Source organism: Sminthopsis crassicaudata, chromosome 4 (genome assembly GCF_048593235.1).
Source record: "Sminthopsis crassicaudata isolate SCR6 chromosome 4, ASM4859323v1, whole genome shotgun sequence".
NCBI lineage: Eukaryota > Metazoa > Chordata > Mammalia > Dasyuromorphia > Dasyuridae > Sminthopsis > Sminthopsis crassicaudata.
The window spans coordinates 39,489,929-39,510,262 of NC_133620.1; the positions used below are offsets into that span (position 1 = coordinate 39,489,929).

The window sequence follows — 20,334 nt, forward strand, 5'->3', positions numbered from 1 at the left end:
TCCAAATGCATAGCACCTATGCATTGGAGTAAGCAAATTACAGCCTGTTTTGCATGTACTTAGATCTAAGAATGATTTTATATTTTTAAATAAAGTGTTAAAAATCTTAGGCTCAGAGGCTGTACCAAAACAGGTGTTGGCCAGATTGTTGACTCCTGATTTAGAAATATCTGTTAATCATTTTTTAAAAAGATCCTTCAATGCTTATGCTGCTCAAGGTTTTTTTTTTTTTTTTTTTTTTTTTTTTTTTAGCACAATTAAGTGTTATACTTTATCAAAGCTCTTTCTGTGGTTTTTATTTTTATTTTTTATGTTTTTATTTTTATTATGATTATAGTGTTTTCCTAATATTGAACTATCCTTGTTTCCCTGATATAAATTCCACTTGACCATATTGAATGATTTTTGGAAACATTGTAGACTTTTTACCAAGATTTTATTTACAAATTTTAATATATTAATGATATCCATATATTCTCTTACTTTGTTCCATCCTTCCTTTGTTCAAGTATTTGGACCATATTTTCTCATAAAAGGAGTTTCATAGAGTGTTTTCCCATTTTGGAGAAAAATTTGTGTAATATGCGTGTTAGTTGTTCTGTCAGAGTTTGTTAGAATTCTATAAATCCTTCTGGACCAACATTTTTGGCGTAAGAGTTCCTTCATTTTGACTAATTCAATTGCTTTTTTTCTGGAATAGTATATTTTAAGATTTCTATTTTGATTTTCTCTCATGTGGGCATTTCATATTCTTGTAGATAATACTTGAATCTTTTAATCAGGTCAGTTTTTTTTTTTTTTTACCTAAAATTACAAAAGTTCTTATTTTTTTGGTTTTTTTCCCCATGTTTATTATAATTTCACTTATTCATTTAAATTTTTTCTTCATTTGATTTTTCTGTTCTTTTAAAATTTGCCTTAAAGTTTCTTTTTTTTTGAAGAAATAGTTTTTATAAATATCTGAATTATTTTATTTTGAATGTTTGAAATTCTTTTGTCCTGATTACATGTTGTTTATCCTCTATGTAAGAGTTCATCAGTGACCTATTCAAATTCTTTTTCTGATGCTGATTTCTCTTTCAGCTTATCTATTGGTTAGTTGTGTCACTTTGCATAATTTTTGGCAAGTATTTATTCATTTATTGTTTTTGTTAGCATGTTAATTGTATCTCCTGCTCTCTAGCAATTTCCTTTACTTCTTCACTATCTATACAATTATTTCCTGCCTAAAATAGTATTTCACAATAAACTTCTTATAGCTCATCTTGTTCAATGTAACAATATATTCTGATATATTAGCCAATCTATCAGCAAGAATCTATTAGGTTCCTATTGTATGCCATCATCTATTATACATCATCAAGGGGAGCTTTTCCTGTACCAGTGTACTAAATAATGATCACATAACTGTCCTGACCTAAAGTACTGCTTTATTAAAGTATTCCCATATTTCTTCTTGATGGTTACATTAGTCTTTCAATCATATCACAGATTGTCCAACAATACCACCAATAGAAAATTTTTTAAAAATCTGGTCAGACCAAAGATGAAGTGTTTTAGTTTTTAAAAAACTTGCATCTCAGCCTTTCATGTAGGTATCTCTACCATGCTGGATACTGTTTCTGAAAGCTTTATTTTTGTAGTTTTAACTCTGATTTTCTTAAATTAGTGATTATTATTATATTCGAGTGAGGTTTATGAACAAAAACAGTTTGCTCAGTCGATAGCAGCAACTAAAACTACTCATAGAGGGCAGGCTATTACCTTTAACCTTGTAATGGAGATGAGCATCTTTGAAGCTGACTCTGACTGGGCAGTGGTCTAATGTTGAACCGCTTTTAGTCAAAGTTATCTTTTTTGAGGAAAGAACGAAAAAAATATTTTTAGTACATTTGCTTAAATTATTCTTGAAATGATTCTATTTTTACAATTTTAATATTTCTCAATTACACATTAACAAAAATATTTTAACATACATTTTTAAAATTTTGAATTCTGTATTCTCTCCCTCCATCTCACCCTTCACTGTTCCTGTTTGAGAAGGCTATTTGGCATAGCTTACACATGTGAGGTCAACATTTCTATATTAGCCATGTTGCAAAAGAAAATGCACACACATACAAAAAAAATAAACAAACCAAGAATAATAAAGTAAAAAGAAAAAAGATGCTATAATCTGCATTCAGTTCCATTATTTCTTTCACTGAAAATGGATAGCATTTTTCATCCTAAGTCTTTAAGAATTGACTTGAATCATCATATTACTGTGAATAACTTAATTATTCACAGTCTATTGCCATACAATCTTTCTTTTACTATGTACAGTGCTGTGGTTCTACTTATTTCATTTTGTATCAGTTCATGTAAGTCTTCCCAGGCTTTTCTGATGACATCCTGTTCCTTATCTCTTATGGCACAATAAATCCACCATAATCATATACCATAACTTGTTTAGTCATCCCCCAATTGATGGGCATCCCTCAATTTCCAATTCTTTGCCACCACAAAAAGAACCGTTATCACTAATGTCTGTTCACATTCTTTGACCATTTATCAATTCAGAAATGACTCACATTCCTACAAATTTGATTTAATTCTCTATATATTTGCAAAATGAGCCCTTTATGTGAAAAACTTGCCATAAAAATCCCTCCCCACTCTGTTTACAGCTTTCCTTCTTCTGTATTGGTTTTATTTGTGCAAAATCTTTTTAATTTGGTGAACAGAATTATTCATTTTGTATCCCATAATGCTCTCTTATCCCTCATTTGGTGATAAATTCTTCTCTTATCTACAAATCTGACAGGTAAAATATGCTGAGAATAATTCCATGCTGAGAATAATTCTTAATAATATTCTCATTCTCTCTCTCTCTCTCTCTCTCTCTCTCTCTCTCTCTCTCTCTCTCTCTCTCTCTCTCTCTCTCTCTCTCTCTCCTTCCCTCCCTCCCTCTCTCTCCCTCTCTCTCCCTCTCTCTCTCTCTCTCTCTCTCTCTCCCTCTCTCTCCCTCTCTCTCCCTCTCTTTCCCTCTCTCTCCCCACTCATCTTCATTCTGTACTAACATGAACAGTTACCCTCAATTGAAGCACATTCTATGCCTCTAATAACCAGATTGTCTTAGTAGACTCTATTGTATATATGTGAGTCCATGTCCTAAGAACCAGCCTCAGAGAATATTCAGGAGCCTCCTGTGATTCATGCTTGCCTGTGAGATCCAGAGCAAGTTCACAAAATCCTCTGGATGCTCTAGAATTTCCTGGTAAAACGGCCTGCTGTGATTAAAAACTCAGATTTGAAACCCCTACTCCCCCAATTTTCTAAAGTATTTTACATATTATGCACATTTAGGATGGAAGAATTCACCCCACCCCCCTCCATAATACCTACCTTAATAATAGGCCTCCAAGAGAGATCTAAATGTAAAAAAGTAGTGGGTATGTCATGAGGAACCTCAATGACTTCTTCTTTTTTTTTGTCAGTTGGTACTGGTGGAGGCCGTGTTGGTCTGATATCCCAGAAATATATTGTGCTAATAATGGGAAAATATGCAAGTCATCTTCAACTTAAAAAATATTATGATTGTAAACATCCCCCAAGACAAATATTTAAATTTACAAAGAACAGAGAATTGTTTATAAAACTTGTTACTTATATTTTCTTTTAAAGTATATATTAAATTTAATTAAGGTAGTTAGTTCCCTTTTAAGCTTCCTTCTCCCCCTCTTCTGTGCATTTTTTTACATATCTTATTGACCATATTTTCTTCCTTTTTCTCCTCTTTCTTTTCTCCCTATCAGTGTCCCTGAGCCCTTTTTTTGAAATAAATAAGTATAGACAAGTAAAAAAGAAATGGACAGATTGACTATGTCTGAAAATGTGTCTTACTCTGTGGACTTCAACTCCATCTTTGCCACAAGGTTGAAAGTGTGCTTCGTTGTCACTTTTCTGAAGTCCTCATTTGCTACTGGGTTGATCAGGATTCCAAAATTGTTCAAAGAATCATGATGGTGTAGAGAAGGGGACTTTAATTATTCAGCCATCTGCTGAAGCTCTTTTTCTGCCCAAAGCAGAGCAGCCAATAATTTCTTAGTCTCCTTTAGGGATGATTTCATCCATCAAAAGTAGAGGGAATAACAAAGGGAAAAGATTCTTCTGGATCTGATTCTCAATTACTAAGGGGACAATGTTTTCTAGAGTAGAAATGAGAGAAACTCTTGGGGAGAAGTAGTCACTCCCTTCTAAGTCTGTGATGGAGAGAGGAAATCTGGTCATAGTCCAACCTGTGCCCTAAATTTTTGGAACATGATTTAGGGAAAGGATGGGAAGATTTCCATGGGCTTTTAAATTTCACTGGTGAAGTCATCCCAGGCAGAATTGGAGATACTTAAGAATGAAATTCTGTAGACACAAAAGGAAAAAAATGGGATTTGTCTGAAGAGATTGATGCGGATGCAAAAAGAAATCACCGACCAACTTAGATGAAACTAGACATATATATGTACACACACACACACACACACACACACACACACACACAAAACCCACATTGATAGGAATAGGCTATGAATTTAAAGCATGGTGCAATCCTGTAAAATAGTGTCTGGAGTGCAAAACTCAGAAAAAGATGAAGGTATTAAGAAAAACTAAGCACAAGAAAAAGGGATTTTTAAAAAATTAGATTGGGAAAAGATTTTTAAAAATCAAAGAAAGAATGGGATCTTTATTTGAGATTGATGGGACAATGATAACAGAGAGAAAGCAGACTGGTTCAACTCTTTACTTCAGCTTTCCTTACCAAGGAAAAGTATCTTCACTCTGGAGGTAACAGAATTAAAAGGACAACAGGGAGTTGAAATTCAAAGTAAATAAGGAGATAGGAAGAAAGTAGCCCTTAATTAATATAAATTATCTTCACCTGGTTCATATGGCCTATATAGTTCATATGGATTATATACTTAGAGACTGAAAGAACTGGCAGATGTGAATGCTGAGCTACTGTCATACTTGGAAGATAATGGAAAATTAAATAGGTACCACAAAATTGAAGAACGGAAAATGTCCCAATTTCCAAAAAAAAAAAGAGAGCGAACAGATTAGGCTTATTGTAGGCCAGTAAACTTGACTTTGATTTTTGGGAGAATTCTTGAATGGATCATTAAAAGGATGATTGGTGAACTCCTGGAAAGGGAAGCAAGTGATTACAAAGACTGCCTGGTTTCATCAAGAATGGGTTAGGCCAGTCTAAACTCATTGCCTCTTGTGACAGGGATGATGAGGATGTAGCAGGATTAGTTAGTTTATAATTCAGCAATCTTTTGATAAAGTATCAAACAATATCCTTGTGAAGAGATGTGAATTAGATAACATTACAATTAGATTAGGAATTATTAATCCTTTTTATGTCATGGACCCTTTGGGCAGTCTGGTAAAGTTTACTAACCCCATCTCAAAATTACATTTTAAAATGCATTAAATGAAACATATAGTATTACTAAGGAAAACAAATGTTAAAAGAGTCATCAAAATATATTTTAAGAACACAAGCTTAACCTGGACCCCATATTCAGAATCCCTGAATGAGATTCAGACCTGGCTGGAAAGGCAAAGAACAGTTGTTAATGGTTCAATGTCAAGATGGCCCTTCATTAGAATACTTCAACAATCTGTGGATGGTTCTGAGGTAATTTTTTTTATTAGTGACTAAAATAAAGGCATAAATGAATGCTGATATTTACAGAAGATACAAAGTTAGAAGGGATCCAGACAGATTTCACTTAGTAGGCTGAAACACTAGATTGAATCTAATAAAATCAAATTTAATAGGGATGAATGTACTGCATTTGGGTATGTGAAAAAATGCAAAACAACCTTTATAACTATAAGATGGGGAAAGCATGTTGAAACAGCAGGGCTTTTTTTAGTACAGGTTTTTGGTCTAGTTAAATATTTGTCCTCTGTTAGTAATATGAATATAATTAAATAATTTATATTATTATTGATAATGGCTTGCATTTCTATTAGATTTTATGTTTTATATGTTGTTTTATCTCTATTATATCATTTGATCCTTTAAGTTATATATGTCTTAAATTTAAAAGTAACAGAATATCTAGAAATGGACATAATGCTTTTAAGTTATTTTATGGATGGAAACATAATTTCACTTGTGATAGAATTGTGAATTATATCATGATTAAGAACCCAGTATCAAGCTAAAATATTCCACTCCTTCATTATTTAAAGCTAAATGAGTATTGTAAAGGCTATGCCTCTTCAAAGAAAAATAAATCAGAAGAGCACTTATTAGATTCTCATTAAAATTTCACATTTTGTATATTTAATTAAATGTTTAAAAAATATAAATACCAATCTATTGAACATGTCGCAAGCTGACAACTTATTCCACTTCGATTTTCAAAGACATGTCCCATTCGGTTGAGCTTTAAAAAAAGGGATAAAAAGAGAAAGAAAAGGTTTAGGAGAAATTATTTCCAAAAATAAATATATTCCTAGCATAGCAAGTAATTGAATTTGTTGTTTTTTGTTGAGTTGTTTTTCAATCACTTGATCACAGAACAGGGTCCCCAAAGATTGTGACAGATAAACATCTGTTAAAGACCAGGTATGGGACTAGAATTGGGATTTAATTAGCATAGGGAACAAATTCCTTAAAGCTAACACTTTAGGCTAACACTGTGTCTAGAGCTCACAGAATTGCTGAGAGCACTGAGAAATGATGTGATGTGCCCTATGTGAAATAGCCAGTATATGTCAACATATGCCATATGTGTCAATACACACACACATATATATATACATATATATACATATATGTATATGTGTATATATATATATATATTCCAGAGGAAATACCTGGAGTCCAGAGATGGAATTTCTTTCATCTGGAACAGCAAAGAGACTGGTGACACTGGGGAGTGAAATGGTGAAATGTGGGAGGGGACGAAGTGATAAAGGACTTTGGATGCTAAATACAGCATTCTGTTTTTAATTCTGGAGGCAATGGGGAGCTGGAGTGACATGGTTGGACTTACAAATTTAACAAATCACTTTAATGGCATTGAAGGTAGGAATAGCTTTTCATTTTCTGTCCTTCTATAGTGGACAACTTGACTCATGAAAAGCACTTAGCTGCTATCTTACTATCTCCTAGTACCATCTCTCTATAGCTGGGGGCATTTTCAAGAGTCATTCCTGAAGTCATTTTACTTTGTTAAAAAAAAAAAAAACAACCCATAAACAAATGGGGAATAAACAGAATAATAGAGTTGACCCTCAGAAATCAGAGAAGGAGTATGTGGGAGGGGATGACCGTCTCCCAGTCCTTCTTCCCATCCAGTGTGATTACACTGGCTTCCTCAGGAGCTAGGGGGAAGAGTAATCAAGAGAGGAAGAAAATCAAAGACCCCCACAGGATGAGAGAGAAGATGGGCTCCTTTCCCCTGTACTTTTCACCCCGGGTTGGACTGCCTCATTATCTCAGAAATGGAAGCCACCTTGGAGACCATCTAGCTCAAACCTTACCTGAAGCATATTTGAGGATAATATTTAGCCTTTACCCAAAACCCTCCAGTGATAAAAAAAAAAAAACAACAACAATAACAATAGCAGCTTATACAGTGCTTTAGGGTACCTGAGTGGCTCAGGGGACAGAGCACTGGGCTTGAAATCTGGAAGACTCATCTTGGTGAGATGTTGGAGGAATAAATTTGTGTATTTGTGATCACACCTTTGAGAGTAAATATTCATTTGTAAAAATTTCACAGTGATACACATGACTTCAGTCGATTCCTTTAGGACACTGGGAAATTTTTCTAAGTATTCCTTTAAGTCACTGTATAAATTAATCATCACTTGTCTTTACTCAGTCGAATACAAGGTTCTTTCTAAAGGATTCCCAAGGAGGAATGTTTACTCTTTCAGAAGGCCTATGATTTTTTAAAATAAACTTTTGTTGAATTTTCAGATGCTAGAATCTTCCAGTTAGAAAAAACTTTAGAGGTTTAGATTCAGCACCCAGCAAAGTGTGTTTCCTCTATATTACTTGGTATTTGTTTTGTATTTCTTCTCTGTGTGCATATTGTTTCCTTCCATAAAATGTAAGCTTTTTGAGGGCAGGGACTAGTCTTTAATCTTGGTACCCTCAGAACCTGGCTTAGTGCAAGTATAAATGCTTGTTGCTTAAGACAACATTTGGAGGCAGTAGGGTAGGGCAATGCTCTTGTTTGTGGGACTGCTAGGAGTACTTTCCCTCTGAGCCTATTTTGTATATATCTTGTATATTCTGAGTTCTTGGAACATGTGCCCCTCTATATAGCCTTCAATAGGTGCTTAATAAAAGGTGATTTGACTTGAAATACTCTGTATTTCCCCATCCCCATTCCTTTTCTCACTTCATCTTTCATTCTCAGAATGCATTCCCATCACCACCCCCAGCTCCACCTCCATTTCCGGTCTATTGCATTCCCAACCTGGCTTTGCCTGACCACTCTCCTTAGCTGAAAGGGATCTTTTCCTCTTAAGAATCTTTCATTAGATTGTAAATTCCATGGGGATAGGGGCTGTCCCTTGCCTCTTTTTGCATACCTAGTGCTTAGCATAATGTTAAGCACATAGTAGGTAATTAATAAATGTTGATTGATTGATAAGTGTAGGTGCTTAATAATTGTTGAATCAAACATTTGCCCATCTCCAAACTTTGGTTTCGATGGCTTCCCTTTTAAATCATATTACATAATATTACATAATAAGATTTAATATCATAAGCAACATGGTGTATTAGCCTTAAAGAATTAGCCTTAAAGCAAGGAAGACCTCAGTTCAAATTCATCACTTACTTTTACTAGTTTTATAAACCTGGATGAGTCACTTAACAGCCACCTGTCTTGGGAAGCTCCAGAGACCTTCCTATTAAGTCAGAGATTGGTTGCAATCTCTGTTGATGCAAGGAGTTTGCACGCTGGGAGTTTCTGAAGCTGACAAAATACCAGCACATATACCGCCATAGTAGAAAATTATTTCTTTAATCTAGGAAGCACAATCATCTCATTATCTTGATAGGATATTCAAATTTGGAATCAGTAAACTTAGGATATGTTCTAGAGTCCACTGCTGGCCTGATTTCAGAGAATCTCAGAGTAAAGGGGACTTCCCAAAGACTTGGCAAATCATCTGACGTTTTCCCAAACAGAAGTTTTATGATCTTGCTTGCCATTAAAAACTGAATAAAAGGGCATGAATTCAAAGTTGTCATTATACAATAGTGCAGTTGATTTTTTTAAAAGCATAAACACATGAAATGCAATGCATGATTCTTGTACAATTTAAACAACTCCAATTAAAATGAAAATTGACTTGCAAGCAAAAAACAAAAATCCCCAAAGCCATTTTTAACTTACCTCGTAATCATCAGACAACCAATGTATATCTGTGATTATTTTTTTATGTCCGTGTTCTATAGATGATACTGCACAATGTCTCACGAATAGTGACTCCTTATTACTCTCCGGTTCTATTAAAAATATAGGCTAGAGGAAGATTTTAAAAACATTTAAAAAATTAAATCCCAGACTGTAATTTCAGAGAATAAACGAACTAATATATGAAATGGTATTGCAAACAGACTAAAATTATTTTGTTTGAAAATCATAGCAAAAATAAAAACATCTACATTGGTATGTCTGTTATTTATCTCAGAATTTTCCAAGGGTTTTCCCTTTTCCTTTCTTTCCTGATGAGACACATCATGACATGGTGGATAGAAAGTTGGTGTTAAAGACAGGAAGGTTTGGATTTAAGTCTTACCCCTGATATATTCTTGGGCAAATTGCTTAAACTCCCCAAGTTCTAGATAACTAGAGTAATTTATAAGACTATATATTTCAGAGAAGTGTAATGGGTGGAGAAGTCTTATCATTTGGAAATCTTTGTACCAATTAAATCCCCAGGCCCAATCTTTCTTCTTCCTTTTCCTTCAGTTTCTTCCAAGATCTCACCTCTAAAAGTCATCACAGTCACAAAAACCACCAATATCTTTATATCTGGGAACTAATGGTTCTTCACTTGAAAATTTTTGGAGTAATTATTAAGGATGAAAGCCCACCACCTTTTTGGAAAGGAACTAAGGAACTAAGGAAAAATAAAGGCTAATGGATTAGAACGAGGACCAAAGGTCCTTTCAAGAATCTCTTCTATAGTTTTCATACTTTTCCCTACTTCTTCATATTTAACTGGAAGCACATCACTTACCATCTTGCTTTTATGGGCCAAATAATGGCACCTTCAGATAGCACTTTATAGTGGAAGCCAATTTTTCTTATGACCACCCTTTTCCACCTTCCCTGGAACAAGAACTCCTTGACAGCAGGAGATGTAGTTTCCTTTCTTTTATCCCCATCTCTTAGCGTGCAGGCAGCTCTTAATTAATGATTCACTGACCCTTTGGCAGCCATGGTAGATAGTTTTGGATTTGTAGTCAAGAAAACCTGGATTTCAATCTTATCTCTAACATTTATTAGCTATATGCCTGTGGTTAGCATATTTGATCCTCACAAGATGCTATTTTAAAAATATCCCCATTTTACGGATGAGAAAATGATGTAATAAATATAAAACAACTTCCCCTGGCCTTCTTACTCTCCCAGCCTTCATTAGCTCTACATGCAAGATAGAAGAGCCCCAAGTACTATAGATAAAAATTCCTGACCAAATGCCCAGAGGGGAATATTCGGGATTAGTATAGAAAACCTGAAAAATACTAGTGTTCCTTTCTATTAAGAGCTTATTAACCTTTAACATTTCTTTTATAATTAACATCAAAATAATATTATTATTATTTAACATAACTATTAATATTTCTTGAAAAATTATTGAATGGGAGAGAAAATGAAAAAAAAAATCCCATGCAGAAACAAGTAAACTTGTAAAATAACTGACCTTAAGTACGGCTTTCTTAACAGCAGTGCTAGTGCCTCTGACAGTTAGTATGCGATCAGTATGTGCAGTAATGTCCCATAAGACTATCTAGGGGAAAAAATGAATGTTAGGAAGCAAACCCTCTTAAATGACAGTGTTTAACTATGAGATGCTTCACTTCAGACTTCAAGAGGATGAGTTTTGTGATGAGAATGCACACTCTCTCACCAACAGAGACTGTGACTCCTTATTGACTTGGTCAGTGGCTTTCCGGAAATCTATCACGAGGCTGTCAGCTATATAGAACCAAACCGCATGGAGCTTAGCAAGGAAGAGTCTGGGACAAGAGAGAAAGGGCGCTTCACTGGACCTGCACTGATAAGCCTTTAAGCTTGGTAGACTCTCCCAGAATCACTTCACAAATAGAGGCTTCCAGAATCTCAATTATCCCTTTAGAATAAGAATTCATTATTTAGCAAAAATTGTTGGGATAGCTGGAAAACAGAATGGCAGAAATTGGGTACTGAACAATATTTCACATCATTTACCAAGGTAAGGGCAAAACGGATACATGATCTGGATAGAAAGGGAAATATCACAAGAAAATTAGAAACCCATGGAACATATTACTTTTCATATTTATGGGTAGAGGAATGATTTTTGAATAAACAAGAGGTAGAAAGCATTGTGAAGTGTAAAATAGATAATTTTGATTGTGTTGAATTAACGGGATTTTGTATAAATAAAACCAATGTAGCCAGCATTAGAAGAAAAACAGAAAATTAGGAAATATTTTCATAGACAGTTTCTCAGATAAATGTCTCATATCCCAAACATATAGAGAACTTTGATAAATTTATAAGAATTCATGGTATTCTGCAGTTGATAAAGGGTCAAAGGATATGAATCCAAAGTTTTCAGTGAAGAAATCAAAGCTGCATAGTCATATAAAAATACTCTAAATCTTTATTGGCTGGAGAAATACAAATTAAAACAATTTTGGCATATCTTACACCCATCAGATTGGCTAAAATGACAGAAGGGAAAAGTAACAAATGTTGGAGAAGGATGTAGAAAAAATTGGGACATTGTTGGTGGAACTATAAACTGATACAACATTTTGAAGAGCAATCTGGAATTATGTTCCAGTTATAAAAAATTGTGTATACCTCCTCTTCACCCAATAATACCACTATTACATCTCTTTCCTAAGGTGATTAGGGAAAAAGGAAAGGAACCTGTATGTTCTAAAATATTTATAGCATGTCTGTGGTGGCAAATAATTGGAAATTGTGGGGATGCTCATCAATTGGGGAATAGCTAACCAAGTTGTGGTTTATGATTGTGATGGAATATTATTGTGCTATAAGAAAGGATGAGCTGATTGATTTTAGAAAAACATGGAAAGACTTGAATGAAATCATGAAAAGTGAATTGAACAGAATAAGGCAATGTTGTATATAGTAACAGCAATATTGTACTAAGAACAACTGTGAATGACCATCTTTTTGAGTATTATATATTTTGTTTGTTTTTCAGAGGCAATTGGGGTTAAGTTGACTTTTCCAGGGTCACACTAGTCAGTATGTTCTCCTGACTCTAGGGTCAGTGTTCTAACCACTGTGCCACCTAGCTGCTCCATTTTAGTATTATAAATCCTCAAATCAACTACAAAGGACCTATGAAGATGCTAACTGCCTCCAGAGAAAAGGCTGATAAGTAGAAGTATATATAACATGCGTTTATATGTATACCCATATGCATATTCATATATATTTACATCTGTGTCAAATTGTGGACTTCTGTAGTAAAGAGTAGGGAAAAAGAGAAAAAGAAATAAAAATTGCACAGCAGAGAACAAAAGAAAACTTACAACTAAGCATAGAAAAGCAGGATAGCTTTGGAAACGTGTAGTATTTATTATAGTTTTGCAAAAAAAAAAGTAAACAGTATGAAATAGAGATCCATGGTTTCATATTGAATTATCTTTTTGTGCTGGGTACATGTAAATTATGTGTTTTCAATTTCAAAATGAATAAAAAAAAAAAGAAACCAGAGTCTGAAAGAAAATTATTATGTGTGCTCTGATATTGTCTAGTAGCACTTGAATTCTCATCTAAGGTAGTACATAGGAACTTAAAATGATCAAGAACCAGCCTTGTGTTGAGAAGAGCAAGGTATAAGTCCTTCTTAGGACACTACTGACTTGTGACCATAAGCTGAACTACTTTTCAAGGTTATTGGTTATTGGTTGCAAGACTGGCACATATCTGCATTGACAGAAGTTTCCTCACTGGGAATTCCTATAGTGTTTCCTTCTGGGGAAAAAGCAAGTAAAGAAGAGAGAGAGAGAGAGAGAGAGAGAGAGAGAGAGAGAGAGAGAGAGAGAGAGAGAGAGAGAGAGAGAGAGAGAGAGAGAGAGAGACAGAGAGAGAGAGAGAGAGAGAGAGAGAGAGAGAGAGAGAGAGAGAGAGAGAGAGAGAGAGAGAGGAGAGGAGAGGAGAGGAGAGGAGAGGAGAGGAGAGGAGAGGAGAGGAGAGGAGAGGAGAGGAGAGGAGAGGAGAGGAGAGGAGAGGAGAGGAGAGGAGAGGAGAGGAGAGGAGAGGAGAGGAGAGGAGAGGAGAGGAGAGGAGAGGAGAGGAGAGAAGGAAAGAGGAAGAAAAAGAAGGAGGAGGAGAAGAAGAAAAAGAAGGAGAAGGAAGGGAGGAAGACTTTTGAACCAAAAGATGCTAACATTGTAACATATCAATAAATCCATTTTTTAGTTTGATGTCCTGTGATAAATGCATATAAGTGTAAATTATTTTGTTTTGATGCATTTAATGAATAAATATAAAAATTCAATATCACTTTCAGATTCATAAATTTATTCATTCTTCAGATATTTACTTAGTGATGACAGAACAGGCAGGCAGTCTTGTGGTTCTCAATGATCTTTCCAGTGGGTTTTTCAGTCTTTGGAAACGTTTTATGTAATGGGAGTCATTGTTTTTGATTTAAGAGAAACATGTCTTATTTATTACTAGCATGATGAATAGTAAAAACCATTCATCAAAGATCAGTGGAGGGAAGATGTTGTGGTCAATTTAAAATTATTTTTCTTTTAAGAAAGCTTATATACACACATTCAAAAGAACACTGCTCTGGAAGTGGGTCTTTAAGAGAGTTCTTGCTGGGCCCAGAATGAAAAAGGAAGACCAAAATGTTCCCTGTTGTCTTTAGGAAACTGCCAAGTTCTTTTAAAGAGCCAAAACTTCTCTTTGAAACAAAGGCCCATCGTTTTCAATACCAATATTTCTTAAGGTGCTGAATGGTTGCAAGTCATGGAATACATCAGCCTCTGAAGATTTAAATTAGTTAAGGAGGAGCAATAAAGAGGGACCTGATGGGTGTATGCAGGCGTTTTGAAACACATAAACAAGGATTAATAACCAGAAGAAGGATGTCATCAAAGAAACATATAATTGAAAAGGAAAATGGACTGGTCATTTGGTGAGAGCAAAGGAATAACTGATAGACTATATGATCCATTCGCATCTTCCTGATGTCAAAAGAATTTGAGAAAGGTCCCAGCTTATTGAGTCAACCCACTATGGGAGGACTTATGGGAAACAGAACAAGAGTTGTCTAGATGGATCAGTTCTATGGATTAATTATTCCATCATTATCATTAACATTGTTTTTGTTGTCTGTCCTTCATTTTCAAAGAGGACTGTGATATCTGGGAAGTGATCCCTAACATGCAGGTGAATTGGATTTAAGTGAGGGAGGGCTGGACAAGGTCACCTGCCTCACTTTCTCCTCCAGAACCATCTGGGTCCAGTGGCAAGATATAGATCAAGATGACAGGAGATGGTCCCAGATGCAGAGGAAGGTCTTTCCCAGATCTCAGTTTGAGTGGGGCAAGGCCCAATCAGTGATTAAGGCTAGTCTTTTGTTCACCTAGTCAAAAAAAAATCAATCTGGGAGGGGGGAGCGAGCCCCTCAGAATTTCTGGCCAAAACAGAAGCAATTGCTCTTTATGCTCAATCAGGACCAACCAATGAACCAATGGGACCTGAATCATTAATGTGCTCAGAAACTGAAGCTGATCAGAGAATAGCTAATTATGAGTTATAATAAATATGATGTTCTCTAATTTTGAGAGAAATAGCACATACTGTATTCACTTCAGCTTGTCAGAATTAAAACCATATAAATCATGATCTGATTTCTGATGACCCAAAATAAACCTCCGGACTTTCCAGTGGAACTTGCCATGTCTTTTCCATCTTCAGGACCATTGAGAAAATTTAATTTTTGTTGGCACAGTGTTTCTGACTAACAGGAACTTGTTAGCTTGTGTGCCTCAGTTTCCCCCATATAAAACGGGGTAATTGGTTTTAGTGTCTCTGAGATCCCTTCCAGAACAAATTTAGTGTCTGATGATTCTTTTTTCCCCTTCATGGAATTCTACACTAAGTGTGTTTCAATAATGGATAAAACAGGCCTATCACTGTTGTCAGTATCCCAGTTATGATAAATTAAGACCATATTAATTTTGTTTTATTAGAAAAAAACTTCAACAGATTCTTATTAAAACCTCCTAGGAAATGCTGCCTAAATTCACATTGACTTAGGGGAGGAAGGAAAGTTGGCACATACCTGTCCATTTATACAGCCTCCAGCAATTATATTCGGGTTACTGGGACAGAACCGGAAGCAGAAGATGTCTTCTGGACTTTGCAGCATCAGCTAAAACAGAACCGGTCCCAATGGTACAGAGGACAGTGAGAAAACGCTATTGTTCTATATACCTTCCTGGCTACAGACATCTAGAAGAGCAAATGGCCCCAAAGTAACTTTCTAATGAACCAACTACAGGAAAAGCATCAATTGCTTTCTTCATGCAAGTTCCTTTTCCAAGTTTGTCTTTGGAATGAGAGCTGCTTTTATTGCTGCTCTTTTTTCTTTCTTTCTTTCTTTTTTTTTTTTTTTTTTGCTGAGGCAACTGGGGTTAAGTGACTTGAACTCAGATCCTCCTGACTTCAGGGCTGGTGCTGTATCCACTGCACCACCTAGCTGCCCCTAATTCTAGTGTCTTGACTGTCTTTCGGTTAAACTGATCACCTTGAAGACAGAAATTGATTGAGTTTTTAATGTTTTTGTTTTTGTTTTTTTTTAATAATAAGTAGACCACAGAAAGTGCTTTGGGATTAGAGATAGTAATTCCCAAAACTCAAACTGAAATTTAGGTGAGTTAGTTTGCTAATTATTACATTCTGGTGATTTTCCACACCTTCTGCCCCAGTCTTTTAAAAATCTAACTTTAATACAAAATGATCCCATAATTTTTTTAGAGAAACAGCAAGAGCATAATTAGTATTGTCACCTTAAGAAATTATCTTCCCTTTTTTAGTTACTCTTCAAAAGATCTGAAAATGTTTCCTTTTCTTATCTTTCCAAAAGCACGGAAATACAGGACTTTTGTGTGTATGGGGTTGGTTTTACTGGGTAAAGGCATAGATAATGTTGTATGGAAAAAGGGAGGTTCTTAGAAGAAAAAAAAAGTTTAAAGCCAAGTTTTAAAGCCAAGGATTCTTCAGAGGGGATGCTATTCAAAAGGTATTAAGTTTTGGGCAAGCAACTAAGTGAGGGTATTCTTCTCATCACTGGCCAGTTTCCCGAGGGACTAAAACTAGGTCAGAGACAGACCACAAAAATAAAAATGATATTTCTGAAACCATTCTTTTGTGTATGTGTGTGTGTGTGTGTGTGTGTGTGTGTGTGTGTGTGTGTCCTCTCTGTCTTTCTGTCTCTGTCTCTTTTGTCTCTCTGTCTCTATTTCTGCCATCTATTTCTGTCTCTGTCTGGTTGTCTTTATCTGTCTGAATTTCTATCTTTCTGTGTGTCTGTCTATCTTACTCTGTCTCTTCTTTATGTCTCTGTTTGGCTATCTCTGTATATTTCTCTATCTCTGTCTCTATTTCTGTCTGTCTCTTTTCTCTGTGTCTCTGTCTGTCTGTCTCACCTTGTCTGTCTCTCTTACTTTGTTTTTCTCTGTGTCTCTGTCTGTTTGTCCGGCTGTCTCTCTCTCTCTTTTCCGTGTCTTTTGTCTCTGTCTATCTCTATCTGTCTGTTTATCTCTGTCTCTCTCTTCTGTGTTTCTGTCTATGTCTGTCTCTCTCCTGTGTTTCTGTCTCTCTCTCTCTCTGTGTCTGTAAGTCTTTTTGTCTGCGTCTGTCTGTCTCTATCTCTGTCAGTCTTTTTCTCTGTGTCTGTCTCTCTCTTCTGTGTCTCTGTCTCTGTCTGTCTTTTTGTCTGTGTCTGTCTCTCTCTGGCTGTCTCTCTGTCTCTCTTCTCTATGTTTTGGTCTGTCTGTCTCTCCCTCCTCTCTGTCAGCTCACTTCCAGGGCACAGCTCTTCTGACATCAGCCTTTCAATCATACTGTGTAGGGAGAGTTGATGAGTCTAGAACAATACTGGCTTAGCATGGTTCATGACCACCATTGTAGACAGCAATGTCTAGATAGATGCTCCTTTCCAGAGCATCTCCCACTATTTAAAAAAAACCTATTTGCTGCTGCCATCTTCTGGTCAGCCAAGGTATTCAGCAGGAACTGGGGCTCTTAATTTTGAGTTCCTCATAAAGTTATCATAAACTACTTATAACAAAACCTCTTTGATCCTGAAGAATGGAAGAGAAATCTAGTTTGAATTTTGAAAAATCTAAAAGACAGATGATTTTAAATAAATTCTAACTTTATTCTTATAATTACATTCCATAACTAAATCTACCTGCTAAGTATTTCCAAATCAAAGGGTTTGTTAGTCTTCTTGTATGAATGTTTCACTCGCATGAAATTAGCATATTTTTGCACATAACTATTATGCTAAAATTCTTAAACACAGTTAAACATTCTCTTAATCTTGCTTATGTATTCATTTGTTTCCATCTTAGGTAGGGCAAAAATAAATTTAGGTTAAGTTTGAATGATCACAAATTTGCAATTAGTGAAAATTAGATTTTTAATGAGATCTTCATGTATCATTGACCAGAACAATTATGAAGTGCTTTGATATAGAAAATGAGTGCATTTCTGTGTAACAACTATTTCAAATTTATAATTATTTTTAAATACCTGAGGATGTATAGGATCAGAGAAACTCCAAAAGAGAATCAGGGATGGTTGCAAAAGTAATTTGCTCAAAGCGTTCACTCTTTCTTCATAACTGAGTCGTTCTGCTATTGATACTGCTATTAGCCCTGATTTTTAGAGGAAAAAAAAAGAAAATAACAAGAAATCAAAAGTTAATAGCTTTATAGTAAGAGAGGTGCTTAATCTTTACTTCTCTATGAGGAGTTTTCTCAACTCATGTTTTACGATTTTAATGAAAATACGATGCAGGAATCTCAAAGGGCCTTCTTTTTTCTTTTAAAAAAATAGTACTTTGAATTGAGCAGAGTCAAGAGAACATTGTGCACAATAACAAGATTATGTGATGATCAACTGTGATGAATTTGGCTTTTTTCAACAATGAGGTGACTCAAGGCAATTCCAATAGACTTGGAAGGGAAAATGTCATCCACATCCAGAGAGAAAACTATGGAGACAGAATGTGGATCAAAGCATATTTCCAGCTTTTTGCTGTTGTTTGTTTGTATGGTCTTTTTTTCCTTCTTGTTTTCTTTTCACTTTTGATCTGATTTTTCTTGTGCAGCATAAGAAATATGGAAATATGGTGAGAAGAATTGCACATGTTTAACCTATATTGGATTGTTTGCTGTCTTGGGGAGGGGGACAGGAGAGGGGAGAGAGGGAGAAAATTTTGAAACATAAGATTTTGCAAAGGCGAAAGTTGAAAACTATCATTGCATGTATTTGGAAAAATATTAGTAAACAATAAAGAATAAACATGAGGAAACTAAAAAAAATAGTACTTTATCTTTTCCCCAGTTACACGTCAAACATTTTTAGCATGATTTTAGCAAGATTTTGAGTTCTAAATTTTTCTCCCTTTCTCCTCCTCCCTTCTGACATTTTCAAATAGTTCATACATGTGTTATCATATAAAATATATTTCCATATTACTCACAGTTGTGAAAGAAGATACCAATGAAATGAAAAAATGAGAGAATAATATGTGAAAAAAATCTACTTTGATCTGCATTCAGAGTCCATCTATTCTATATTTATTTCATAATTTCCACTTCTGACTTCTTTTTGATCAAGGAATTTTTATACAACCCAGATATTATTAAATAGATATACAAATAAAAATATTTACTGACAGTAAATCTTAATTTTGTGAACACCACATTCAGTTACAAGACCCCATATTGGGTCTTGGCCTAGATTTTGAGAAACTGGAACTTAAGAGAACTTCATGTGCCTATAAGATAGCTTTGATCGATAAATTTGATTTGATTGGAAAATGCCTTTTCATATCATTTATCCTTTGGGGAATGATTTGCATTATTAGAAATTTGACCCAGTTCTATGTATATTTGAGAAATGAGCCCTTTTATCAGAGATACTTGCTGTAAATATTGCTTCCCAGATTTCTGTTTTCCTTCTAATCTTGGTTGCATTGGTTTTATATGTACAAAAGCTTTTTAATATAATCAAAATTATCTATTTTGCATTTTGTAGTACTCTTCATCTTTTGTTTGGTCATGAATTGTTCTCTTTCCCATAGATCTGACAAGTTGATTATGCTCTTCTAATTTGCTTATGGTGTCTAATATTCTATTTACCTCCTTAGTTTCTTTCTCGTTTATTTTTTTGGTTGGATTTATCAAGGTTTTAGAGCAGAAAGGTGAAGTACCCCACTAATATAATTTTGCTGTCCATTTATTCCTCTAACTCACTTAACCCCAGAGGATTTTCTAATATAGACATAATAAATAAAAATAAGGCTATAATGGATAGATGGTTTGAATGGTCTGTCAGACATCTGGGATTATTTATTTCAGGAATTTAAGATAGCTAACAGGTAGTTTTGTATTCCAAAATGAGGACTGCTCTCTCATCTCACCCCTCTATCTCCCCTCCCAAAGAAAAGGGATTAGCTATCTTGACAGTCCTGAGTCTATCTTGCATGACCCTTTAAAGAGAATTTTTTTTTAAAAAGAAGCAGATATGATCTCTGGTAAACTGGCAACAATTGACATTTTCAAGCTAATGAGTTCCATCAACTTTCACCTGATCTGTCTGTAATACCCAAGTCACTTTTCCTAACACAAAACTGCCAATGAAAACTTTTCCCCCAATTGTGCTCATAAATCTTTTCTGGAGAACAACTATTTCAGAGCTCAAGATGGTCAAGAGCTGGCAAGAGACAAGTGTGACCGTAGCTTTCCAACAAAACTTACCATAAAGTACTGAAATGAATATATTTTACAGTACAAAGACATCATTG

At 35.0% G+C, this 20,334-nt stretch overlaps 1 protein-coding gene across 1 annotated transcript in view; it reads right to left on the reverse strand.

Annotated features, from left to right (window-relative positions):
* DNAI3 (dynein axonemal intermediate chain 3) overlaps positions 1-20,334 on the reverse strand; it is a 115,925-nt gene that overhangs the window by 23,644 nt on the left and 71,947 nt on the right. Inside the window, exons 10-16 of the mRNA XM_074266351.1 lie at positions 18,054-18,178; positions 15,577-15,666; positions 10,954-11,040; positions 9,417-9,545; positions 6,367-6,440; positions 3,388-3,529; positions 1,765-1,852 (exon numbers count right to left, since the gene is read on the reverse strand). Of these exons, the coding sequence (XP_074122452.1) occupies positions 1,765-1,852; positions 3,388-3,529; positions 6,367-6,440; positions 9,417-9,545; positions 10,954-11,040; positions 15,577-15,666; positions 18,054-18,178 (735 nt within the window). The remainder of the gene's footprint in view (positions 1-1,764; positions 1,853-3,387; positions 3,530-6,366; positions 6,441-9,416; positions 9,546-10,953; positions 11,041-15,576; positions 15,667-18,053; positions 18,179-20,334) is intronic.